Source organism: Motacilla alba, chromosome 1A, assembly GCF_015832195.1.
Source record: "Motacilla alba alba isolate MOTALB_02 chromosome 1A, Motacilla_alba_V1.0_pri, whole genome shotgun sequence".
NCBI lineage: Eukaryota > Metazoa > Chordata > Aves > Passeriformes > Motacillidae > Motacilla > Motacilla alba.
Genome location: NC_052031.1, coordinates 55946471 through 55974107, shown reverse-complemented (window position 1 = coordinate 55974107; position 27637 = coordinate 55946471). Strand labels below are relative to the sequence as shown.

Sequence of the window (27637 nt, the reverse complement as noted above, 5' to 3'; positions counted from 1 at the left end):
CCCCCCGCGGCGCTTCCCGCGGCGCCGGCAGCGCCCGGGCGGGCGGGCGGAGGTGGCAGTGGTGGCGGTGTCCCGGCGGGGCGGGGCGGCGCGGCGCGGCGCGGCGCGGCCGGGCCGGGGCGGGGCGCGGGCGGACAAAAGGGGCAGTCGGGCAGGATCAGCGCCGTGAGCGGCCGGCGCGGGGGGCGCGGGGAGCCCCCTCTGCTGACGCTGCTGTGTGCCCGCGACGCGGCGGGGACTGCGGGCCCAGGTGAGCGGCGGGGTCCCGGAGGGACACAGGCGGCGCCTTTCCGCCGGGGGAGCGGGTGGAACCCGGCCGGGCTCTCCGGGCAGACCCAGGCTGCACTCCCGGGGCGCTGCGGGGTGCCGAGGGCTGCCGGCAGTGCCGGGACCCGCCGCCTCACCTGCGCGCCCGGCCCCGCAGCGTGCCCCGGGGGGTTACACGGGCAGCACCTCCGCATCTTCGGCTCCGGGAGGCGGGATCGATGCCCTGTAACAAGCGCGGCGGGCGAGGATGGACGCTGTGCCCGCGGGCGGGGAAGCGTCCGGCCCCGGCTGCTCGGCCCCGGCCAGGGACCTGTGTCCCTCCGAAGGATGCTGCGAGCACCCGTGAGCTTTGTACTCAACTACGGTGTTCTAAGCAAATGAAGAGCGGAGTGCGTGTACTTTCACTCTTAGCAAAGCAGGAAATAAGCCCTCAAAATTAGTCCAAGATATGTAGCAAGATATGCCAGAGTTAAACATAAAATATCCCTGAATAATTCGTTTACTATATCTGTGTATGTTTAAAATGGTGCTGTTGATAGCAGGAATGATGTGCAACAGCAGAGATGGATACAGAAATCTGTACAGCAGCGTATACTCAGTAACGTTTAAGTCATTTTACAGGGAGTGATTTCATCAGTGTGGGGAGTTCTGTGATTAAACAGATTTTGAGGTGTTTAAGTGGAAGGTGTTAGCCTGAGGTTGCTTCTCAAGGCCATAGCAGAAAGACAGACACATGTATAACAGGAAGACAGAGTAGATTCCATTGTCATTTTCTGTCACAGGTACTTGCACAAAGTTATTTTGAATTAAAATATTGTGAGCACATTAATTTTTTTTTCATTTAATGCATGTCAGCTGAATGAGAGTTGGCAGTGAGTATAATGAAGAAGAAAATCAGTCTTCATGCAAGGTGTTTGATATCTTCTGATGTAAAAATGTCACCTCTGTAGAGACACAATCTCTCTGAAAAAAGAAATTTACCAAAATTGCCGACTTCTCCTGTTAGGTAGGTGTCTGTGGTAGTTCTTTTTAAGGATTTCTGTATCAATAGGCCATTGATCATAAGACCATTTAGAGCAGACTAAAAAAAATGGAATGTACTCAGCTTCTGCAGGGTAACAGCCTGCTGGGCAAAGCAAGAGCTGGTGGGAGTAGAATAGGAACTGTGAGCTTGACCCAATACAAGTAATCTAAGTAAAACTGCAAACAGCATGGCATTTTAATTCTCTATACTGATGTTCAGAACAAGGACAGCATCAATACTGAGATAAATTTGAGTTCTTTGATTCACAGTCACACTGTCCTTGCATACCAACAGTTTCTCTCACCTTCCCAATATGGCAGCAGTAATTGGGATTCCAGAGGCACCTGTAGAAGATGCCACCAAAAGTCTTAGAAGATGATGAGTTTTCTGACCGCAAGTCCAGTAAAGTGTCGCTAAAGGGACAGGCTGGAGGTGCAAGGTGACAGTGTGGGTGCTGTGCAGTGCTCAGGGGACCAGGTGAGGGAGAATGCAGCCCATGGCTCTCCCAAGTGTGCCAGCTTTTTAATATTATGAATTATCAGGTTTAAATTAAAAATGTTATTTGGTCCATTAAAGCTCAGCATCTGCCTCAGTATTTTTATAGGTTATGACCTTGGTGACCAGCATCCTTGAATTCTACATTTAATATCAAGGCATGAATCCCATAATCTATCTGCTGAGGATGCAAGCAGGTTCACTGCAGGTACTTTACCCTCCGAGTGGATGGAGTGGTTGAACAAGGTCTGTAAAGTACTTCAGATTTTAATTTTTAATGTGATTGAACACATCTTAAAATTAAGACTCAGATTTTACTATGTAACTGTATTAATAATTATGAGTTTTGCACAAACTTTTTTGAACACCAATAATAACTTTTCTGTCTGAATAGTTTATTTTAGGAACTTTCAAAAATAAAAAAAAATCTAAGACACAAAATTTTGGAGTAAATGGAAACAAAGAAAAATTTTTCCGTTCATAGATTATTGAACCATACATATTGTCATACTTACCTCCAACAACTTGGCCGTGCAATTCAATAATCAATTTTAAGCAAGTTCTTATTTATTATATAAGAATCTTGACCTTTTGGTGAGATAGAGAAGTACAAAGGGCAGAAGATATTTTGAAAAGGAAATGTAAATGTTAGGGCAGAATCTGACTCAATCTAAACCTTAACTCCTTATCAGCAAGTAGATATCCCTGAGATAGGCGGCGCTATCACAAAAAAAAACCCCAGAACAGAGCCTGGCAGAATGTGTGTGTGGTTTGGGGTTTTTTTATTAGAATAGTTTCACTGCGGTATCAATATATTCTTATTGTCAATGTTCTTAGCTCTTCCCTTGAAACCTCTTGGGAACTTAATGTGTTCATTTTGATAGAAGCAGACATCCCTTGCTCCTTTTTCAGTTTAGAAGCCATTGAAATAGGTTTGTGAGCACTGAAGGAATCTGTAGACTCTTTAATGAAAATGATTCTTTATAGGCATATCAAATTATGGCTTTTTAATGCAGACATAACTGTGCTATGTACTCTTTAAGGTGGAAAGCTCTTGTTCTCTGCAGTCACAATCTCTGTCACAGTAAGGACTGGTGCTCTCTCATTGCTCTAACAGACAACATGGAAATGCTGATGATACATAAAAAAAACTTGAAGTTCTTGAAGTCTTGACTCAATCAGAGCCCCTTAAACATTTTCAGTAGAGACTGAAATACAACAGATCTGTGTGTGCTCTTTGCGGTAAAGGTTTCCTCCATTTAAAGTCTGCTGTATACATTTCTCTTGCTACTGAGGTTATAGAACTTGCTTAGGAGCACATTTTTTTATGTTTAAATATAATCAAATGCTTAATTCCTATTCTGTTTTGAGGTAAGAAAACATCTTTTACATTCCCAGTGGAGGCATGTTATCATACTAACTTACTGAGCATAAAACCAGAAATGAAGTAAAATGTAAAAAGTACAGTGTGTATTTTTTAGATTTACAAAATGTCCCTTAATAGCTGTTTGAGGCAATATTAAGAAGTGTTTTGTGTAAACAGTCTCCAAGGTCATTGATGTTAAGCTGACTGAGAACATGGTAGGAGACAAAGAATTAATTTATCTTTGCTCCTTGACCCAATACTGATTTAAGAATCCATCCAGCACCCTGGGTTAACTAACCTGCACAAAATGAGTAACAATGACTTAACCTCTCATCTTTCTAAGAGAAGCTCAAGTTGCTGGTGGTTACATTTTGCAACATTTTGCCCAGAGCTGTGGTGGTTCCAAAGGCAGGTGTCACTGTGAGGGAAGGGGCAGGAATCTCTTGGTACCCACGGCCTGTGCGTTGCCCATGGCTCACAGCATCTGGCCTGCAAGTGAAGAGGGCCAGAAGTGGAGGGCAAGTGCTGTTCATTGACAGAGGTCACAGGAGAGCCTAAAGAAAACCAAACAAAAAAATGCCCGAGATTTTAAAGTGTATATTCCTGCATGCCAAATATTGCTGTTTCTCTGAAACCTTAACTAGCTCTTAATCTTCTGTCGCTATGTCAAAGACTTGTCCTTGTAAAATAACACAGAGATTTGTGCTTGCAGCCGTGAGGATGATGTCATGTTTTGAAAGAGGTGGCTATGGATTAAAGATACATATGCAAACAACCAAGCCTCTATTTCTTTTTCATTTAAATGTAGTTTGCATGGGCAGCTGGTAGAATCTGAAGCAGTTTGAGATAGGCTTTGATACTGTGGGGGTAAAGGATGAGGGTCCTGTCTGTCAATCCATATTTATGTAGGCAGGTGCTGGGAATTTTGAGCCTGAACACTGGAATTAAATTATCAGTAGTGGTTTTCTGTTTTCATAACCAGTTTTAAAACATAGTAAATAATATATTGTTATATTTATAGCTTTACAGTGTCACATCTACATAAAATATGTAAGGTTGTATGTGTAAGACATAAAGTGCACATAAACTGCATTGATAAGTTGTGAAATACATAAGGATAATATAAAACTATAACTAATGCATTTAGTGCATTGTACTAAAGAATCATTGTGCCTGTCTTAAAATCTGTTAACACAGCAAATCTAATTGAACTGACTACAAGTAAATTTCAGATCCTTCTGTTTTCCCCAGCTCACCTGCTGGCTTGCCTGGTTTAGCAATGTTCTCTTTTGCTAGATTAAAAAACACCCTCACAAATAAAACCAACCTGACTATGCAAAGTAAAGAAATAATCAACATAATCTTTCTACTGAAGATGCTTCATTATTCAATCAATCTTGTGTTCATAAATTGCCATAATTTCCATCATATAATTAGGCATTTGGAGAGGTGTTTTTAAAATTTGGATCTAGACCTCTTTTCATCAGAACATTAAGTATGTATTTGACTTGAAATACATTATTTATTCTGCTGAAGGCATTTTACCATTGAAACTAAGCTTTAAGCATGCTCAGTCAAAGCTTTACGGGGAAGCTTGAGCTTTTTGATCTGGTTGCTTGTTTGGAAATTATCTCTGTTGCTGTCATGGGGTCATGCCAATGCCTCCTCAGAGGTGTGAGGCGGACACTTACTCTCTGAATCACAAGCAATTACTCACAAACATGTACAACCTCTTTGGTTTTCTGTAAACCAAAATCAGTTTGCCTCTTCTTTCTGTATAAATAAGAGAAAGAAGGGAAGGGTGAGATGGATGGTAGAAGATTAACACATCATGCTGTGGAGAACAATGCATGCTCCTCTTGATCAGCTCTGCACAGATCCAGACCTGAGGAACACAACAGGTCCATATTAACGTAGCTTTTGTGTGCATTTCTATATTACATCTATACATCCGGATTTTTTAAAAAATGATGACAGAAGCCAATAAATGGCCTCAAGACAGGTAATTCTCATGAAGATAATTGCTAAGCTTTGCTCTGAAATGAAATTAGACCCATCCTGTACACCTTCAAGACAGTCACCCTCCCAGACTACCTTTGCCTCAGTACTGCCTATCCTGTAAAATACATTTGAGCACCCCTCCTTGCTGGCTGGACCTTGCATTGAGACAGCTTGGTGGGCAAGGCCAACATGCAAGGCTGCAGCTGAGCTATGGAGAGCATGACCCAACAACTCTTTTTTAGCCTGTGGGATGAAGGTATTATCATGGTAACAGGTGTGAGGTAGCATATGTTGCACTTTGGGCTTTTGTTATGGTATTGTATGGTTTGTTTACATATCTGAGTTCTGTACTATTGACTTATTATAGGTCTATTTCAGGACACAGTTTTCCTCTCACACAGATATAGACATTTCCGTTGTATGGCCTGTGAATGTGAAACTAGCATCGAGTCTAGAAATGAAGAAGAAAAAAAAGAGAAAAAGAAAATACTTTTAAAAAATTATTTTTTCCCTCACTATGTCATTGTGAAAGCTAAAAATAGTAATACATGTGCAGGAGACAGCTGACCTTTTGTGCTTGGTCTTACTACATTTTATCCACTATAGCACTTGTTTTACTAGATAACTTCTAACAACTTTCTGAACTGTGAAGAAACACAATTAATACATTTCCTTTGGTACCCACAGGCTACAGGAGTACACCACTATATCCCTAGATGTTTACTTTGTACGTGTCAGCCAAATAGTTGGCTTGCTCAACCTCCAAAAGTCCAGCACTGTGTGCTTTGACTGTTTCTCTATGCAGCCTACTGAGATTAACTGCATCCAGAGAACTGACACTTGAAATGTTCAAGGGAGTACTTCAGCATCCCTGGGATCCTCCAAACCCTGCTCTGCCATTCCCAGTTTCCCTTTCATGAATCTACAGGACACCTTGGAGCTCCTGCCCAAGCTCTGGTGGAGTTCTCAAACCAGGAGATGCCCTGGGTCACCCAGGCCGTACTGCAGTAGTGTCACATTGGACCTTGCACTAGAAAGGGACAGGGATGCACTTGTGGTAACATGATCTGCCCTTGGCCACCACTATGCCTAGTAACCCACTGGTCTAAATGTTGCCTTGGGAAAGGGAAGATCCGTTCAAGTATCTGCTCCAGTGAATATGGAATGATTTAATGTGATACGGCTTCACTCCGGTGTGTGTATGAAGCCTTGGCACCTGATTCAGAGTTACAAAGCCCTTGGGGTGACTGGGTATGTGGAAATCAGGCATGGTGCTGGAATGCACAAAGTTCCTCTATGGACATCACCCTTTTTTTCCTGATTTTTTTTTTGGATGGAAGAGAGAGAAACACAGCAATACATAAAGGAAGCATTTAAAACGGGACAGGGCATCTTTTGAAGCAAATACAGCACCTAAAACTACTGTCTCTTTTAAAAAAAATATTATCTGAATTAAAAGAGCCTTTTAGCTCACCTGTAAAATACATTCAGATAGGTGCTCCCTTGGAAGGAAGGCTGTGGTATTTCCTCTTAGAAAGAGGGTTGGGTCACACAGCTCCCCTCAAAGCTGGTGTAATAAAATTCAGATGGACCTGATCCCAGCTTCTCTTTGTCATGGCTAAACTACACAGCTTTTCAGAACTTTCAGAACTCTGGTTATATTTAAAACCCTAGATTCTAAACATCTTTGTAATTTCCATGGCGGTAGCCTCCAGCTGAAGAACATGTGTAAATTTGGACCTGAATTAGACTTAGGAAAATCTGTTTGTTTTAGGTACTTTGCTGCCTGGGGTTCTCCATGGGTTAGAGTGATTTAATGCCAGGCCAATTGTTGCAAACAATATAGGAAAACATCTTGTACTAAGTGAAACTACTGAGAAACTATACTTGTCTACACTAGTTATATTTATCAAGATTTTCCAATTTCTGGGTTGTTTTGAGCCAGTATAAAGTAGCAGCCATCTAAATGCTCTATGTTTGAATTGCTGGACATCTGCTGGGTCACTGAAACTTTCCTTTGTCTACTCTTAAAATATTTATCTTAGAAACACTCGTGATCTGACTGCATAAGTAAAAAGAGTAATTTTAAGAGCACTTTAAACAATTTCCACCTAAACTGAAAATACCTTGCATAACATGAAGCCCTGAGGTTGTCTTTCATGACTTGTTGCAGAGTAAGATGTCTCAAATCAGAAGAACCCCCAGGCACTTTGTCCTCTCCAGCTATCCTAATGGAGCACCAGAAGAGGAAACCTACAGTAACCTCCAAACAATTCCAGACACCACAGAGCAAATGGAGTTTAATATCAGGTATCACATTACATTAATACTCCTTCTGTCCTCCCCAAGTACAAAGTGCCAGACTTTACAGAAAACTGCTAAGCCAAGTAATCATAGTGCATACTACTGGAAATTGTATGCACTTAACAGTGCTTAACACTGACTGTGCAAGATTATGCTGCATTAAATGTCTGTAGTTTTTATCTTGCACAGGGGCACAGATATGCCTCATTATTAGAGACCCACCTGTTACAGCAAGCAGCTGAAGAAGCCATTTTTACATAATTCTCCAGATGCCACTTACAACAAACTAGTAGTGCTGCCTTGGGTTTTTCTTAATCCCATGTATACATTTTTTCCAGTATAAGAGTCAGAGGTTGCCTTTCTCCCCCATCTGTGAAAATTCCTTTATGTGGTTTTTCTGGTGGTTTTTTGTAGGTGGACTGACCAAACCCAAGGGGTTTTTTTTCAGCAGACTCTAGAATTAAGCTCTTAAGCCTACTTACTATTTAGCAGATCTGGTAAACAGATCTCAGCAGAAATGCAAATTAAAATTAAAAAATGTATATTCATATCATTTTTCTACTAGAACAAAATCACATGTCTAAGAGAAGCCTAATGGGAAATTTTCATCAGGAAAGCATAACCAGTTTTTAGCATCAATATGTGCCACAGATGTTCAAGTTTCTTTATATCCCAGGACCTCCCTAAAAGCCTTAAAGTTTTGGTCAGTTTGTACCACCCAGTAGCTGGAGACCCACACTGCACAGTGGAACTCATTGGAGTAAATCTGTTGGATGACAAAGCCAACATTTTTGTAAGATGAAATATCTTGAAAGGTTTGAAGTGAAGGCAGTTTCAGTATTTTGACTTGGTGGGGAAGGGAGCGGGACAATCAGAAACCTCAAACCAGAATCCCATTGTCTTATATAAAGAAATGAAACACCTAAAACATCAACATGTTTTTTCAAAAGTGCCAAATATGCAGCTTCTATGAAAACATCAAAACACTTCATGTATGGGCCTAAAATACTTAATCAATAAACTCATAAATAATGGGAAACAAACCTCCCGTAACATTTTAGTTTCACATTCCCAGTTTAGCCCAGCTGTTGGGGCAATAACATTACCTGACTTTTGCAGAGTGCTTTAGAGAATTGCTGTTGCAGGGTTCTCCTCTAACGTGCACATCCTGACTGCCTTGCAGCTCAGCTACTCAGGTTGGCCATCAGCTGGCCCTGATCGGGGATGAATTTAACAGGAGGTACCACAGGACATTAGAAGAAACACTGCTTCATCTGGCACGAGTGTAAGTTACCTTATTGGCAGATCCTTTTAATAATCATGTTAGACAAACAAGAATGTTTTTGTATACAAAATATTTATTGCTGCTACTGCTGCCTCATACAGAACATAGAAAAGCAAAGCAGCTTCTTTTACAAGGAAAAGCTTTGTAATAATGTAAAGTGTAAGTTGTTTCAATGGACTACAGCCATTTAAAGTTGAAAGACTTAAATAGTGTTTTGCTATTTCAAATTCCTCAGGGGCACAGTTACTTTAGACACAATTTTAAGCACAACTGAATGATGAGAGACCTGCAGCACAGTGTGGGATTAACATGTTACTGCATGTGCAATAACTTACCCATGCACATCCAAGAAAACATGGCTGCAACTAGTTTGAACTGCCTTTTATCTGCTGTGAGCTGAAGGGTTGTCCTGAATAGTTATTAACTGACATGCAGCAGTGTCCTGACATGAGATACTCAGCTGTGTCTGAAGCCCCAGGTACTCTACCTTATTTTCTCTTTGCTTCTTGGGAAGGGATGGTCACTCACTGCGGACCTACCAGAATACAGTTCAATTACAGCTGTGTAACATAACCTATAAATATATCTGTATATAACATTTGTATACACCTTTCACCTCAGCAAAGATGGATTCACACTCCAGAGAGAGCCTGTAGCATTGCTGTGTCAGTCTTGTATTGCTGTCCTGCTGTCCTGATTCATCAGACATAAACATCTCTCACTGGGTTATGCTCTTCTAAGTTTGAAACAACCACAAAGATTGTCACTTTATCACTTAATTCTGAACCTAAATTATCTTTAGATTTCAAAGGTCTACTTCCTAAATATTTAGAGAAATATACATGTACACATACACTTTTAGGAAGGTATGTACTAAAGGTTTTTGTTTGGGTATTGTTTTGTTGGTTTTTGTTTCCTAAACATTGCTATTTTATTTGCCATGTTTTAGAATAAATTTTATATCCTCATGCTTTCTTTGCTTTGTTTAAATCATCAGGGTTGCTATCAGTGTTTTCCAGACATGGAATGTTATTAAAAGTGTTACAAGAAGCTGTGGAGATGTGAGCAGTAACTGGACAAAGTGGATCACTGGCTATGGAGGCTGGGTACGCTCTCTCCCTTTTCTCCCACCTTTTTGTTGGCACGTAGGCAACAGGAACACCTGACTCCCTTGTAATGTCAGGGAGTGAAGCAAATCATGTGGCTTCAGGCTGGGGTTTATCCCTTAGTTTGTTGGTACCCCCTCAGTGCCCTTTTTTTTTTTTTTTCTCTTTAGGCTGAAATTTCTCATTTAAAGAGTACCCAAATCCCAGACAACTTGTGGGGTTTTGTTCAGAGGAGAGGCACCTGCCACTATCAGATGCTGGAAGGGTCTCCCTGGGGAGATGAGCAGAGCTGCTGCCAGCAGTACATACCCAGAGAAGAGAGGAGGATTTCTTTAGTGCCTGGAGCCCCCAGTAAAACTGACCCCCTCTGCATTTCTGCAGCAGAACCGGACCATGATCTCAGACCCACACTGACCTCCCACATGGGCACTCTTTTAGTTTCCTTGCACCTTCTTTTTGCTGCTTGTTTTCTAATTACCAACCCCTTACTTCCCACAGACTTGCAGGCTTCCTGTCAGGTGCCTCTGCCAGAAGCTGGTGCCTGCAGCCTTGCTTGTTGCTGCCTTTTGGTGGGCCATGAATTATGGACTGTAGAATTAGCACACAGAATTACCACAGGAGGTCATTGCTGGACACTGACCAACATCACTAACACCGCAGTGGTGGCAGCTGGTTTGTTTTTCAAATTTACACTGATAAAAATCTCTTTAATATTTAAACCTAGGCGAGTGCTGGGTCACTGCTGTTTCATATCTTTTTTAAAGAAAAAACTTTTAAAATAAGGAGGTTGTTGCTGGATAACTGCCTGACTTGCTAGTTTTGAAATGTGACTCCAGGCAACTAGAAAGTCTGTCCTTTTTGTGTTTATTTTAATGCAATATAAAGTGTCTATTTCCTATAAATGAGTTTGTTAAAGAGATTCTCGATGTGAAGAAAACTGAAGGCATGCTGGCCATCCTTTAAATTTTAACACTGTAAAAGCAATAGTAAAGATTAAAACCATAATACTTTTTAAAAATTAAATTGTTGCTTCAAACCTTTTGCAGTGTCTGCTTTATTTTCCAAGTCTCTGCTATCACACATTAATGGCAGTATCTTCTGCCCCTTTTCAAAGTAAAACTAGGAGCTGCCCAGAACAAAACCCGAGAATTGATGGATTCTGAGAAGGGATTTTCTCAGAGGATGCGTATCTTTTTGTGAGGCACATGCTTGGAGGGAATAGAAGCCTGAGGGGAACATGAGCACAACTTACAGGGTGGAGATGGCCAAGGTGTCACCCTCCTGGAATCCTTGGGTCGCCATTAGGGCACAGCTGAATTTTTCCTCTCTCAACATCTCCCATTTGTGCCTGGTTATTCTCTCTGTATCTGAGCGCATCTTTTCTTTTTATTGTTGAATCTGGTTTTCAGTATCCAGCTATAGACTCTCTCAATGAGAGAAAATGAAAGTGCAGCTCTGTGGTTTGGATATTCCCCTCAGCACAGGGGATGCCTGCTTTTTGCCCAGAAAAGCAACTCCTACCCTTTTAAAACAGGAAAATGCAATATTCAATGGATTTGTGATCTAAGCACTCATCAGAGAAGTTGGAGTTTCAAGTTTGAGTCTCTGCTTTAAATCAGACAAGGAATTGAAACCCCTCTTTAAGAAGACAAATGCCAAATCCAGCCAGATTTAAGCATGTTGATGAACATGCTTCCTCTCTTTAATGAATGGTGCCTAAATCCCATTATGATGCTAACTGCCCATCTCAAAAAATGTTTCTGGGAAAAAAAATTGAAGCTTGACTAAACTATTTCATTTGACTGTTTCTTGCAAAGGATTTTGAAATATCTTTGAATGACTTGAAATACAGAGCAAAAGGAAAGCAGGCAAAGAAGGAATATAAAGGGTGATGGCTCCAGCATACCCTAGAAATTCAAGCAGCAGCATATATTCCAGTGCCACATTTTTCCAAAATGCTCTCAAGCTGATGTGCCCTTCAGCAGCAGGTCGGCAAGTTTTTTCTAGAAAAGGACAGTTCACGCACCTGGAACTGGAGTCACACACAGGCCAGAAGATGGCCCACATAGCCAAAAAAACAGACTAAAGTTTTATCAATGAATTGACTGTTCTATTGAGCTCTATAATAGCAGTGTGATAGAAAAATATGTTAAAGTTATTATTTAGCAAAGAGTAAAATTTAACATCAGGAGGGTCTAATAAATGAACTATTCGTGTGTAATAAAAGTACCAGCTGTGAAAAAAATTGACTCTTCCCAGCTGAATCAATTTAATACTATAAAAAAATTATTTCTAGATAAATAACGTTTATGCACAGGGGAGCAATGATGAACAGGAGACTCTTCACTGCCTATTTTATCCAAGACCTTTGTGGGGTGACTGCTTTTTCCCACTCTTGTGTTGAATCACAAGAGAGGGGAATTTCATCATCCAGCATGTATGGAGCAAAACAGAGTCTCAAGGAATACAAAATTCAATCCCAGCAAAGAAACAAGTGAAACACAAAGCAAATGGCATCAAAAGCCACAGCAATCAGCACTAACTGGAGTAGCAGGGAGCAGTCGGTGCCAGGCTCCTGTTTCACCTGTGGAACACAGTTAGTTAATCCTTTGGTCACAGCCCCAGTGACTCAGGGGACGCAACGTTAATTCTGCTTTTTTTCACTGCACACTTCCTCATATGTGACAGCATTTATGGCACTTGATTTTCTTCCACATCCTGTTATGCTTGTTCATAGGCGAAGGAGCCACACTGGTTTCTCACCTCTCAGACATTCAGTTTCCAGAAGCAGAGGGGATAGAGGAGCAAGAGCATTAAAGAAATGCTGTGAGATCCAGGACTTGTAATTACTTGGGCACTCTCTGCCCAGGCACAGGCAATGTTACAGTACACGTGAGGTGAGGCTGTGCTGATGGGCACCACACAAAATCAAGCCCTGAACACTCTCCATACAGAGGTACAAACATCTCCATCACACTTCCTCTGCTCCTAGGAATTGCAACATCAGCACAAGAGCATGATTCCCTCTGGCTTCTGGTTTTGGAGACACAAAGCTCACTGAGGAGCAGCCTTGGCTCAACCACCGCACAGAAGAAAAGCAAACACCCAACAGTGGTGATGGGTCCTTCTTCTCACTAATTAAACAAGACCCACAACATTAGAATGCTCTTATGATACAGATTTCCCTTCAGCATTCTTCAGCTGACAAAATTGCAAAGGTTATCAGTTTTTTGCAAACAAGAGATTTCTAGCATGGATTTCTGAAAGAACTTTAATTCCCAGCAAAGTGTACAACAATGTGAAATGAGGGGGAAAAAAAGGAAAAAAAATATGGCAAGAACACTGCAAATAGAAAACAGGTCTCCAACATTTCCTCAGAAAAGTTAAATAATTAAGAAAGTCTAGAACTTTCAAAGCACTAAAATTAGTGCCACCAACATACCACGCTCAGTTTCAACTACCATAAAAGCTGGTTTGAAAGTCATCAACACTGCATTTGGTCCTACAAGGTGCGGTCAGAAACCTCTAACACAGGACAATCCAGTGTTTAATAATATGAATAGGATTTAGTTGGCAATATTCTAACCAATAATTCTAACTGAAGATTTTGGTATGCTTTTCTGAATAATTAACACCTTACCTGTTACACAGGAACCTTCACTGAAATAATTTTCTTTACAGTTTTTCCAACCTTTAATCATCAGCATCTTCATTTTCACCAGCTGAATGGTGACGCTGAAAAACTGCAGTACTTTACTAATTGTTAATGTTTACACATGCTTAAAGTGGAATTTGTACTGTGAGGGCAGGCACAGCTGCCAGCTGCAGTCCACAAAAGAACTGTTTAATAATACAGCCCACTTAGCAATGATAATAAGGGCCAGTGTTTTTATTTCACTCTCCCTGTCATAAATGTGAAGTTACAGAATGATTGGAACTGTAATTGGAAGTTCTCCTGCATTTCATAATACATTATGGAAGATGCTGTCAGTCCTTTGATTTAAGTAATATATCCTAATTTTTTTTCTATCTGTTAAATACAGCATTAAAATACCAAAATAAAAAATACAAACTGGGTAATGGGAAGCTCTTTCCAGGAGGGTTTGGGACAACCTTCTGCTCTCCAGCTCATCGCTTCCTGCTGCCAGGAAATGTACATAATATTTTTGTAAAGCTTTTTTTCCCAATGAACATTTCTTGTGTAACTTAGCACAACCAGTGTGGCATTGGGCAACTGGAGGGAAAGTTGCTTCCATCCACATGTGGACAGAGCCAATAATGATGCACCCCAAAGCATTAAAAACAGCAAGAAAAGCTTCAGTTTATTTATAGTTTAACCTTAAGAAAATAATGTTTCTAGTAACATCATCTGTCTCACTCAGCTGCTACCTGGCAATGTGGACACAGAGTAAGAGAATTTTACATAGATGAACATCCCATAAGCCAGCTGAGTAAGAAAATGGGAACATCAACACACTGAAAGCCCTCCCAACAAATGGCTCCTCTAAATGCACCCTCCAGCCTAGAGCAGAGCCCTCCACAACCTGAAGCCAGCAACCCCTGCATTCCTGCAGATCCCTGCACCGGACACCAAGGGTACCAACTGGAACCTGAATCCACATCCATAAAACTCCCCCAAAAAACAACCAAACAAAACCAAACAACCACAAAAAACAAAACAAACAAACAAACAAAAAACCAAAAACCAAAACCAAAACACCAAACCAAAACAAACCAAAACACCCAAGAGGGAAAGTTGCTTGCAAGATTGAGGCCAAACAGTGCTACTTGGCCTGTTCATTGAGCTTTGCAGTCCCAGCACAGATGGAAGAGCCAAACTTTGCTCTCCCTTTTCCACACCCGAGGAACATGTTCATTGCAATTACGCACATAGTGCTCTTTACATCATGAGAAGCCATGAATGTTTAAGACTTCCTCTTTTGGGAGCACAAAGTTTTAAATCAGAAAAAAACTGAGTTGTGTGGATTTTTCACAAAAGGTTATTTAGGTCTCTGCTGCTTTCTCATCTTCCAGAGCATCTACATGTTTATATTGTTTCCAGGCCTTTAAATTACATTGTTTGAGAATGGCTCCTAGTTGATTCCCGGGCCCCACTTCATACGTGTAAGGAAATTCTGTTCCTTGCTTTCTTTCATACACTGAATGCATGGTCTGCTCCCACAGAACAGGTGACACCACCTGCTTCACTAACAGCTTCTGAATGTGTTTTGAGTGCATGTACTTTTTGCCATCGACATTGGAATACACACAGAGCAGCGGTTTTTGAATTTCAATTGATTTTAGGACTTCAGCCAGTGGCTCTACTGCTGGTTCCATAAGTCTGGTATGAAAAGCCCCACTGACTGGAAGCATTTTTGTACGTTTAAAATAATATTTTCTGGCATTCTCCTGCAAAAACTCCAAAGCCTATAAAAGAGAGAGAGAAGTGAGTCTTGCACAACAAAGGTTTTCTCAGTCACCCCACAAGAATCACCTCATCAGACTTACTGCGATAAAGGGATTCCTTTCCCTACCCAACAATGAACACATGCCGGGGGGGGGGAAAAAAACCCCACAGATCAAATACTTTTGTTTGGACAAACTAAGGCCATACGTAACACCCACACAGAAGTGCAAAGTAAGAGTTTTTAAAAAGTGAAATGCTCAGTTCAACGGAAGGAATAGTTACTCTGAAGCAATACCTGTAAATGTCCTGCAATGACTCTGCTGTCTGGAAACAAATAGTTTGAAACTGTGCACACGGGGTTCTCTATACCCAGCAATTCACAGTGTTTACGGGCTTCCAGGCAGGCAAATTTGTAATTTGCCTCTCGCCGGCCGACGACCGAGAGCATTCCACTGGGGACAGCTTCCGACGCCCTTTGCATGGCTTCGGCGCGCACTTTCACCGCGTACAGCGCTACGGAGAGAAACAGAGAATGCTGCGTAAATGTGAGCGCGGGCACCTGCGCGCAAGAAAGGGCAGTTGTTCACTCGTCGTGAAATGTCAATGCTTTTAATGCCGTATTACACACGTTAAAGCGAACAGTCGAAGTAGAAAGTAAAATTTCTCCTCTAATTAAAAATAAAAATAAAAATAAAAAGCGGGAGGGACACAGTGATAACAGGCAACGCTTTGGAAACAGCACAGGCCCGGGCTGGGAGATCCTAGCAGGGAGTTCCGCACGTCCCGCAGGCACCTTCGGCAAAGCCCAGGGCTCCAGCGAAGACCAGCGCCGCGAACTCCCCCACGCTGTAGCCGGCGGCCGCCACGCAGCGCTCCACGACCTGCGAGGACACAGAGCCAAGCGCCGCCTCAGCCGCACCGCGGGGCAGGCCCAAAGCGCCGCCACCCCCGACCCCCCGCGACCAACACGGCCCCTCACTTCAGGCTGCAGGTGGTTGAGCTTCTCCACGGCGGCCAGGGAGGCGACGAACACGGCGGGCTGGCAGTGCTGGGTGCGGTCCAGCGCGTCCCGCGGCCCCTCCAGGCAGAGGGAGAGCAGGTCGTAGCCCAGCACCTTCTCGGCCAGGCGGTACATGTCCCGCACGCCGGGGTACTGCTGCAGCCCGCGGCACATCCCCACGAACTGGCTGCCCTGCCCCGGAAAGAGCAGCACCGTGCCCTCCCGGGGGCACCGCCGCTCCCGCCTCGCCACCGCCGCGCCCGGCTCCTCGGCCACCACCGAGCTCTGCAGGAGGTCGCTCAGGGTCGCCGCCCGGTCCCCAGCGCCGGGGCGGGAGCTGCCCCACCGCCGCGCAGCGCCGCGGAGGCCGCCGCGCCCGCTGCAGCCACCAAGCCGCCATGGCGCTGCAGCCCAGCCGCCCATGGCCGCCGCCCGGGAACGGGCGTTGCCACGGGAACAGGACGGCCCCCGCCGGCAGTCGCTGCCGGGCCGGGCGCCGGCAAAAGGGACGGGAAGGGAGGAAGGGGGGAAGGGAGGAAGGGGGGGAGGGAACGAGGAAGATCGGTCAGGTCGCCCCGGCGCTCGCCGCCCTCAGCCCAGCGCACCACCCTGGGCCCGGCCCGCGCCAGGCGCCTCCGCCCGCCCAGAGCCCGCCCCGGGGTAGGGGAGTCCGCGCGGCCCCGGGGGCGGCGCTTGGCTGCCCGGGCAGAGCAGGCGCGACCGGTGGCAGCAGGAGCGCGGCACAGGAGGAGGTAACGCCGGCGCTGCCCGCGGCATGGCTCTGGGTGGGATAGGACGGGGAGCCCGAAGGGCGGCGCAGGCCAGAAGCGAGGCCCGGCTGCTCGCCGGAGGTGCCGCCCGAACCCGCCCGGGTCCCGGCGCTCCCGGAGCGCTGCCGCCAACGGGACCCCGCCGCGCCCCGGGCGCCCTTGGCTCCCCCTCCCCCGCGGGTCGGCGGAGAGGGTTGAGGGAGCGATCCCGCTCCCTGCTGCTGGTGACAGCCCCGTGCCGGCCAGCCGGGATCCCCCGGGCAGGACGGGACCTGCGGTGCTGGATGGAGACGGGCGGGGCGGGCCCCGCTCACGGGCGGACAGGACTTGGGCAAACACTCTTGGCTTTTCCGGTGTTTAGCATGGAAAGTGCTTTAAAATAAACAAACCAAACCACCAAGCTCTGAAGCTTGTTCTTAATTTTGATCCGGAACACGAGCTTTTCAGTGGCTGACAGCTGTGCGCGCACCTCAGAAGGGCAGAACATGTTCCGTTGGTCTCACCGGGCCGGCGGCTTTGCCGCGCCCACGGGGCACATTCGCTCTCGGCACTCGGGAGAAGTTTTGACGCTGCTATTTAACTAAAGGAGTCTTCTTCAATGTCGCCGAGGAACATTTCTTTAAGGGTAGAAAGGGCTTTGGTTTTCAATTCCGAGTTTTTGAGTGATGCTTATAAATCAGCCCAAAATGCACTGTGATATAATTGGAGCGTTCAACGCTAAGATTATTTTTTTTTAAAGCGAAAGTTGGCGTGCCGGAGTTGCAATTGTGTAACGTCTTTGCATGAAGTAAGGGTGTGAAACAGTATCAAGCATTGAGTCAGAGCAGCTCAGTAAAACAGACTGTAAGTACGGCTTGGGAGAAGAAAAATGTGTCATAATAGCAGGACATTACGTTGACTTTTTATTTTTCTCCCTTTTCTATTCTCTGTGCTGTTTTGTAAGATGATTTCTTCCATTTGTGTCAGCCTCCAGGTAAAATACCTGGAAGTGAGCTGCTCAAGTTAGCTGAAATGTATGGGCAGTAACATAGGAAATATATGACATATATGTGATCATATCCCAGCCCAAGGCTGCCTCTACCTGTAACATAAGCATCAATGAGAAGAGATTGAGAGTAAATAGCAAATTCTCCCAGCAAAAATCTTGCTCCAGTATGCATTTCAGTTCCCTGTATGTGCATAAATCATATGTTTATTTGCACAACTTGTGCTCTGCCATGTTGAAATCTCACTGGGGAGTGAGATTTTTTTGTTTCCATCTGTACACCTTGCATTATAGTCTTCAATAAATACCGTATTTTTAAAAATTCTAAATAGATATTATAAACATATGTTATACACTTATTAGATATTTCTATTCTATTTATATCCTATAACATTTATTGTTTGAAGTCTCTCTATTACTTGAGATTACATAGCCTGCTTTTTTTTTTGTGGTAGCTGTATTTTTTGTCATAGGCTGTGATATAAATTTGATTTTAGTGTTGCAGCTTCCCAGGAATTAAACCCACAACACACATAAATAGTTTATCAATATAAATTAAGTATATTGTCTTTAATTTTTCAGACAGCTATCTTGGGAAAAAGCTTTCTTCCTGGGGAAAATTTGCATGCTGTGTCTCAGACCTGGGCAGAGCCTTATTTGCCCTTAAAAAATGTATGGTAGAGGATGAGAGGGAGAGTATGTGTTTTGGGGACCCCCTTCCATGGTATGGTCCCAGCTTTGTCAGTCCATCTCCAAACACTGGGCACTGGGAACCCCAGGGCAGCCAGGGTGATTTAGCCCTGCTGAGAGATTTTTGTTTGTGTTTTTAATGCGATTTTTAAGCCCCATGTGATTGGGTAGCCAGCCCCAAGCTGCACATGAATGGAACTAATCAGAAGTATTACCAGCAGTGGGGTGTAAGAAAATGGGATGAAAGCAATTCTCCTTTCCTACCTTCCTTCTCCTTCCTGCTGACAAAATGCCCCAAGGAGGGAAAGGCACCTGTCTTTCAGAGACCTCCTCAAGGCAAAGAAGTGTTTCAGTTCATTTTTCATCAGGCTGAAGCAATCCAACTGCTCTGTCATGAAATATCTAATCCCCCCCACTGAGCAGCCCATCCCTTTCTTTGGGTGCACAGTGTTTTTTCCAGAAAGAGGACACAGAAAGCTTCTGGTAGTATTTTCTTCATGTTATGCCACCATAGAAAAACAGCAGAGAGAAGCCCATTAGGCAGCAAGTTTAACTACTGCAGTGTTTTCCCCCTTTATTTCTCCTTTTTCTTTATGTAGCTGGAACTAACTTCGGGTGAGTCAGATATTTTGAATACTTAGAATAATTATTCTAACATGTATGTAAAGCAAAGAAGCCCTCACTACACTGCTGGAACTGGCTGAAGTCACACTAGGGCTAAACAGAAAAGGGGCAGCATGATAAAGAATATGTTGTAGGGCAGAGATAAAAAGTGGAAAAGAAATAAACAAGTTAAGTGTGTGTGAGAAGAAAATATTTCCAATCTTGATGGTTCTTAGAGGCAGATAGCTGCTGGGTACACTGCAGATATCATTCACAGACATCCAGCATTCTTCAGTATGAAAATGAGGGTGCAAGAATATTGTGCAACTCACCCTGGATCTGGGTGGGATACGATTGGGAAAGTAGTTATTATTTTTATGTTGAGTAATGCTGCTGCAGCCAGTGGGGCTGTGCTAGCAAGTCTATGGTGTTCAAGTTCTCACTGATTCATTTCAGATCATCAGCTGTACTCTGAAGGGAAGGCAGGGCTGATGAACCTCTGTGCTCACATTACTTTTAGAAAATGTACAGGTTGTCTGTAAACATTGCACAGGTAAACAAAGACTGGAGCATTGGCCAGTGCACAGACTCTCCAGTGCATCTTGTCTTTTACTCATTATTTTGCTAAAGACCTGCTTCAGGTAACCAGACACAGATAGATGTGGCTTCTTCCATGCTGTTTCCTGAGTTACCTGTGCTTTTTTGTGGAAAGTTGATAGCAGTATTTAATTTCTTGGGAATGAAAACACAGGAACTCCCACTGCTGATGGACAGCTGTGGTCTTGCTGCCAGCACACCTTGCTGCATGGTTTCATTCCTCCTTCTCCTTGCAAGATAGAGTATTTTGCCATGATTGGGAAATCCTGAGAGATACAACTAGAAAATACAGCACATAATTAGTTAATAGCAATAGGAGTTAAAAGACTGGGACACCAAAATTCAGTTCCAGCCAGTATGCTCAATCTCTTAATTTCTATTTCCTCCCCTTTGCTGTGCATGAGTGGCTTCACTTCTCTCTTTGCTTTGCCCCTTCCCTGTTTCTATTTGCCTGTCTGGTTTTCTTTCTCTTAAGAATTACTTCAGTATTCTTCTTCCAACATGTATGGGTACATCATTTATTCACTAATGACTGCCACAGAGCAGTATTGTTTCAATTTTATATTATTTAGCACTTTCAGCTTACAGAACACTTTCAGACTTTGCTCCCTGGGAGGAAGTTGACAGAACCCCTGACAAAGTCTGTTGCTGAATGCTGTGAGGAGACCACCCTTATATTGTTAACATGCAAATAAAGCATAAAGCCCTTTGGGTTCTTGCTTATCACTTTTGAAAAAATAGTATTTGGCAGCCACTCTGGAGTTGCACATATCACAGCGTGTAGAGAGCTAAGCCTGGCCTCCCTGTCGGCAAAGCAAAAGGGTTAAAAATTAGTGAGATCTTATTAACTTTCAATGTCTAACTTAACCTTTGGGAATTACTCATCTGAAGGCAGCCAAAAAGAATCACTGTGCTTTGAGCTCTTATTCCCACTACACCTTGTTGCTCCTGCACACAGCACTTGCTTCACATCCCAGTAAAAGTAGAGCCTTTCACGCTGTCAGTGGGGATAACAAGTTGTGCACATGGCAGCTGGCAGCCTGCTTCCTTGGGAAATAACAGCACAGATCTAAGTGCAGGAGAACAGGGGAACTCCTCTGCTTCACTTAAGTTGCTTCCTCATAAGTGGAATCCACTAGGCAGAAGTATGGCAGCAATGAGCCCTGCAGATTTTTCCTCCCTCCCTTGTCCATCCTCCACCCAAGACCCAAATGGTCCTATCACAGCAGAGTACCACCTCCTTCTCCCCAGCCTCTGTTCTGAATTTCTTCCCTGCTTGGCTCTTTTCACCTATTCAGTCTTTTCTTTGGTTTTTGACCTTGACTTGTATCTCTGATGGCTCTGTCTGCTGCCTTTTTTGTATGTATTTCTATTCATTGTGAACTTCCCTCAAGCCCACAGCCCAGGCCTACCTGCCCTTTCTTGTTTACCCCTCTCAACATTTCTCATCCTGTGTGTCTTACCAGTCCCTCCATGCTCAGTCTGCCTTCAAAACTCTACTCTGCTTCTATCATCAGGGTTTCTCTTGATCTCATGCAAACTGCATTGTGGTCCCAGCCACTGAAATATCACATTAAATCTGTGTGGGCAGAGCCCTGAGTGCAGGAACAAAAACCATAATGCAAGAACTTTCTTGCTGCCCAAGCTTACCCTCATCTCCAAACAGAAATTCACCAGGTCAGAGGTGTGACAATGCAACCTCATCTGTGCCATTTCCTATCAGTTTAAGCACATCTGTCACAAGTAGGATTTCCTCTTCCCCACTCCCCACCTCCTCATCCCAGCAGTCATGGCTAAAGCAATAGAAGCTTTGAAATCCAGGGAAACACAACACTCAAGACAGTATCAATATGGCACTTTTCTCTGACTTTTCTCTGAAATGCTCATTGATCTAAAACTTTATTTTCTCTCCTGTGCCTTCTGCAGTTGCTCTTTCCCCACCGCTGCAGTTTCTCATAATCTCTCTCCTGCATAACAAATGAACAGGAATTGGGTGTATTTGCCTACTGTATATTTGAAAAAACATCTTTCAGTTCTGCCCTTTTTTTTATTGTAGCTCTCATGTTTACATTTCAGTAAACTAAGCACAGCTCTTCTGTAGCGTTTGGCCCTTGGCCAGAAAATTTGCAATGAAGCTTTTTCCTCCTTCCTTGCTTGCTGGTTTTCCTGCTGCCTGTACCCTAACTAAAGCAGCATGGCCCAGCAGAGCAAAGCATTACTTAGCCCTACTTCTGTAAGCAAATGTAATGGGCTTGGCAACAATTGCTGCAACTGACTGAACGCCTCATGAAGGAGCCCCATGTATCCAAACACCTTCCTTGTTTAGCAAAATATCATTTAAGTACCTTCTCATTGTCCTCCCTGGTGTTTGTGTTCCAAGGCAGCTTCTCAAGTGTCTGCTACTGATTCACATCCCTCTGGCTCCCGCTGAGCATCCTGCAGACAATATCTCACATTATTTTGCTTGAGCACAGGAAAGCACATGCTCTTTTCTTCCTTGGCTCTGCCACTTCATTGAGAGAATGGGCTTTTTGGTGAATACAGAAATACACACTTCTTACTGCATTTATTTATTTTCTAAGTGCCGTTCATATAACATCAAACTGCTTTATTCCTCTGCCATACTTATTGGTGAGGATATTTCTGGAGGTAAAATTAAGTAATCTTCATGCACTCAGCTGAGAGAGAAGTAAAGGCCCCACTTCCCTCTGGCTCCCCCCTCCCCAGGGGCAGATTTCTTTACAGGTACATGTAAGATTATGGTACAAGATCTATTCATTTCAGCTGAAGTCTCTCTCAGTGACACCGCCAGGCTGTGGATCAGATCTGACATGCCTATTTTTAAAATGTGTTAGAAATGGAAACTTTTGCAGTTGCATTTTAAAAGTTCTCTGCCAATCAATGTTTGGTTTTGTTTCAGGTTCACTGTCTCAATGGAAGTGGTACCAGCCTGGGCCCCAGCAGTAGGTTTCACACTCCTGCCACATGCAGGAGGATTTTTAGGAAGCAATATAACCAAAAGGGAAATCCCAACATGGTATCAAACTCTACAGAAGCCATCCTGGTGTCCACCTAACTGGGTGTTTGCTCCTGTTTGGGGAACTCTCTATACATCTATGGGGTATGTTTTTCACATTGTATTAAGGCACTGGCCTGATCTCAAAGTTGCATTTGGTATCATGCTGGACCAGAGGATATGACTGTACTCCTGTGGCTGCTGTTTGTAAGAAACTGTGTCAACCTGTCTCTTTTAACAGGTAAAAACTTGTTTTAGGAGTCATGTGTGGGTTTGATAGGACATTTTGTATGCAGAAGTATCTGCATCAAAAGCAGCAGCTTGAAAAGCTGCCATTAATTTGCTTTCCTCATTCATTCTGAGGGGAAGACCTGCCAAGCTGGAAACAGTGGAGCAAGGCAGCACTGGGATTTCTTCTAAGTATATCCTTCAATAGTTTTAAGAAAATTTAAAAAAATGGGGTGGGGAAAATTAGGATAGAATTGTTCTAACAGACCTCAATAATGCAATGGATGAAACCGAATGCTAGACTGGCACTCCCATGTTCTCTCATTTTGGTTTCATTTTCTTTCCAGAAAAGCTTTGTAATTTTTATAGCCTCATGCCCTGTCCCTCCCCACCAGACTCTTCTTTTCCTTCTCCCCATACAGACTGTACTTTTAAACTTACTTAAGTGGAATACTTGTGTATTTGAAGAGTTAACATTTGAAAGAGATCATTACTGACCTGTGAATAAAAATATGCCTCTTATCAAGGAGAAAAGAGCTGGGTGGCTTTCCCAACTTCCTTCAAGTTGATTGCACAATCTGTAACCCTGTGTCTGGATTCCTCACCACAAATCTGGGTAGCAGGTTAAACACTTTAAAGTCCAGATTGTGACAGTTCATAACTTATTTTGGTAATGGCAGAATCAGTGTATCCTAAGGTGGATGGTCTTGCTTATGTATTACACATCCAGCCCTGTGGAAAGATCATGCTTACTACCAGCCTTCTCTAATGCATCATGCACACACATTCCTTGAATGACCAAGACATTTCATTCCTCCAGAATCTCTTAAATATATGGAAAGCAACAAATAACTAACAGCAAGACTTAATAAGCTTACCTGTCTTTCTTGACACTTAGCTTCTTAGATTTGTACATAACAGTATTGGTCTGAAGTTGAAGTCAGGTGTATGAACAAATTGAAGTCCACACATTGTGCTTTGGAAATCACTTAGGAAACGGAAGTTTCTAATGCTTACCTTGTCCCAGCTTTATTCTGCTTTCATTATTCTCTGCAGTCAAACTGCCAAAATAGCAAAGCTGCATTGTTCAGTCCCTGTGAAAGTAATGAAAGTGACCAAACGGTTCTTCCTACTCCCCAAACTCGACTGTGCTTTGGGATCCCACTCAATGCCATTCATTTCACCCACTTAAATGTCACAGACATATTTTATGAAAATCCTTTTGCCAGGATTTTTTTCCCCTGAGAAGCTGAGAAGCCTCAGGAACAAAATGTAAACAATGACTATCTGCTGCTGTGGAATGCAACAGGTGGAGCTGTGATTGGTCTCATGCAGTTGCTTCTAATTAATAGCCAATCACAGTCCAGCTGTCCAGACTGTCTTGGTCAGTCATAAGACTTTGTTATTCATTCCCTTCTATTCCTGTCTCACCTTCTGATGATTCCTTTCTCTCTATTCTTTTAGTATAGTTTTAGTTTAGCATTTTTAATATAACATATATGATAATATCTGAAAAATGGAGTCAAGATTCTTGTCTCTTCCCTCGTCCTGGCTGCCCTGCAAAGACCACACTTAAAAACTGGGGTTGGATTTATTTTTAAAAAATCTTTAAAGCACCACGTCCCAATACCAAAACAAAGTTTCTTCACTGTTTGCATTCTAGACTTGTTTCCATTTCAACATGGTATTCTTTTTTAAAGACAAATGCAGTAGGATATCTCTTCTATGCACTTAAAAGTAAGAATTCAGGCATGACTGGAATTTTTCTCTCTCCATGTTGTTATCCGGAGCAGCTGATCAAGCCTGTGCTGTCAGTTACTTTGCCAAGTAGGGCTTAGATCTCTCAATCTTCCAAGTTAATCTACATCCCGGCACTGAACTTATTTAATGGATCAAGAATGTATGGTAGATTTAAACAGTGTAGTGAATGACACTTCCCCTTTGCTTTCTGCAGATATGGCTCCTACCTTGTGTGGAAAGAACTGGGGGGCTTCAATGAAAAGTCAGTGGTTCCTCTGGGTCTGTATGCAGGGAACCTGGCATTAAACTGGGCATGGACTCCAATATTTTTTGGAGCTCACAAAATGGGATGGGTAAGTGGAACACTAAGGTATTAGCATGAAAGGTTTGTGTCATCATCTTTTCTCCCTGAAAATGGGCCTGAATACAAAATATGGCTTGCAGAACTTTTCTAAAATTCTCTTTAATGCATGCTAGCAGCCACCTGAGATAATTTACAGATCTAGACCATCCTTAAATTGATAAGATTTCAAGCAGCTTTCTGCTAGCCTTTGGTAAGAACTTTGTGTGACTATAAAACAAAAATTTATACCTTATTGCAATTCCTAGGTTTCTCTGGCAAACAGCAGTGATAAGCAGCTTATTACAACATTATTCAGGTGATCAACACCCCTTTTAGAAAAGATTAATTTTCTGCAGCTCTCTGAAGAGAAACCACTCAATTCTCAAAAATAAGAATTGGTAATAAAAAAAAACAACAGCAGTACATGCAATGCTGTAACAGGGAAAGACTCTGCAATCCATTACAGATTCATTCACACCTCATCTCTTCAGATGACATGAACAAACTGGACAGGTTTTCTTGCTCCAGTTTACTCTGGGAAGTGTCTCACTGCCCACTAAAGAGGGTATGGGTGAGAGAGACTTCATTCTCCCTCTCTGCTCCCCGCTGTAATGCCCTTTCTTGTACGCTTTCAATGACTCAAAGTCGTTTGTAACTCAGCAGAAATTTATCATCTTTTTCTGCTGTCTGGTTTTCTGAGAAGGATTTAACACACAGAGGGATAGAATACTTGCCAGAGCTAGGTGGAAAGTGACACATAGGAAATGCAATAACAACACTAACCATCTTCTGTGTTTCAGGGGTTGGTGACTCTCCTGCTTACAACTGGTACAGCAACAGCTACCACTGCTTCCTGGTACAACATCAACAAAATAGCAGCTTATTTGATGGTTCCTTATTTAGCTTGGCTAAGCTTGGCTTCTGCACTCAATTACCGGATCTGGAAGGACAATCGCAACAAGAAAAAATCTGAATAAGCAGTTTTCAGCCAAAACTATTTTTTTCCCACAATAATTTTTTATATAAAGTTATGGCCTTAGTTTATTTTTAGCTGAACTACTTCTGCCCTAACTTTGGTATTTACAAGTTGACAAAACAAATACAATTTTACTAGGCAAGCTACAAAGGGGTGTATGCCTGACTGGGTTTTATAGCAAACTAAAAGAAAGTCTTGATTGAAAAGTGTTAAGTGCCCTATTCCAGTATTGTATGTTACATGACAACAGCATTGTAACCATTACCAGAAGAAAGCAGGGACTCAAACTTCCTTATGTTCAGAGGAAGAAATGTTCCAGCCTTATGTTCCTGCCATACGCTAACAGTTTCCAGAAAGGTGTTCCTATCAGTGACAGGGATGATTGTGGCCTGAATCTTTCATATTTACCACTAGGCACAGTGCTTTTGTGCTATGATATGTCCTACTACAGCCACCAGATATTTGTCTTCTGGCCATTGTACTCTGAAAACGTTTAAGACAAGCTCTTTTTAACAATTTGTGCCTTCCCACTTGGAAGAACTGTACATGCATTCAGCTAAATGCATTAAACTACATGTAAACATAATAACCTTGTTCCTTGCTGGTGTAATTTTAAATTGTTTTGAGCAGAAAAACACTGAAGGCAGCAGGATACTACAGTCGCAAAGACAGCCCCTTCATCTCATCTCCTCACCTCTGCAATGGCCAAGACAAACCAGGAAATTCAGAGCACCTATAAAGAAAATGTGAGAATCCAATCACAACATTTCTTTGATCAAATTTAAGTAAGGAGCCCAAACCAGTTTGGGTTCCCCTGAGCAGGAGGCCAGCATGGTGTGAAATATCACTTCTGGCTGTGCAACCCTACTCTCCCTTCTGCCTCACCTCCACAGCAGCTGGATTTTCCCAAGTTTATTTCTCCAGCCTACGCTCCAGTCAGTGGAACAAAGCAGGCTCTTGCAGACCAGCCTGAAATAGCCTCAAATATTCCTTTATGTTCATGATCGTGAGGGACAATGTACTGCATGTTTGCAAAGTTGGAAGCAAGGTTTAGAACACTTACACAATTTTATAATTGTGCTTTCCTCTCAAGCACCTCCTAATTGCTGCAAATTAGCTTAAATAATTACTGCCCATACAATATATATGTCATGGCAGGCAGCAGAATTTTTTTTGCAGTTTGCACATAAAATAGCTAAATTTCAGCCAAGTGACCATGATTTGAGGAAAGATTAGGAAAGATTCATTTCAAATAGGCACCCCACTGCCAAATACCTCTCTCTCAGGCCCTAAACTTTAAAGTCCAAAGACTGTTTGGGCTTCTATAAAGTTTTCAAAATTCCTTTAATTCCTTTAGGCTTCTGCATTCCTGTGCTGCTCCAGACATTGCCTCCTGCTCACATCCTCAAAAATCTGGTTTCTTTAAGGGGCAGG

The 27637-nt window shown here is 43.0% G+C and overlaps 3 protein-coding genes and 1 long non-coding RNA gene across 4 annotated transcripts; 2 read left to right on the top strand and 2 right to left on the bottom strand.

The window, feature by feature from the left end:
• The first annotated feature begins 113 nt into the window (after positions 1–113).
• On the top strand, positions 114–14512 carry LOC119707954. The gene is made up of 5 exons (XM_038153646.1): positions 114–250; positions 7327–7463; positions 8641–8742; positions 9740–9848; positions 10019–14512. Exons 2-5 carry the CDS (start codon positions 7333–7335, stop codon positions 10628–10630), a joined length of 954 nt encoding a protein of 317 aa, XP_038009574.1. The 5' UTR covers positions 114–250; positions 7327–7332; the 3' UTR covers positions 10631–14512.
• On the bottom strand, positions 13102–16806 carry MCAT (malonyl-CoA-acyl carrier protein transacylase). The gene is made up of 4 exons (XM_038153644.1): positions 16235–16806; positions 16049–16136; positions 15551–15768; positions 13102–15275 (listed from the first exon to the last, which is right to left on the bottom strand). The coding sequence occupies exons 1-4, from the start codon at positions 16676–16678 to the stop codon at positions 14853–14855; spliced, it is 1173 nt and encodes a 390-aa protein (XP_038009572.1). The 5' UTR covers positions 16679–16806; the 3' UTR covers positions 13102–14852.
• TSPO (translocator protein) lies at positions 16806–26789 on the top strand. Its single transcript, XM_038153647.1, has 4 exons — positions 16806–17007; positions 22821–23021; positions 25099–25237; positions 26028–26789. The coding sequence occupies exons 2-4, from the start codon at positions 22834–22836 to the stop codon at positions 26202–26204; spliced, it is 504 nt and encodes a 167-aa protein (XP_038009575.1). The 5' UTR covers positions 16806–17007; positions 22821–22833; the 3' UTR covers positions 26205–26789.
• LOC119707956 lies at positions 17014–25086 on the bottom strand. The gene is made up of 3 exons (XR_005258905.1): positions 23643–25086; positions 22246–22336; positions 17014–20179 (listed from the first exon to the last, which is right to left on the bottom strand). It is a non-coding gene; the product is annotated as an uncharacterized LOC119707956 (long non-coding RNA).
• Positions 26790–27637: the final 848 nt, after the last annotated feature.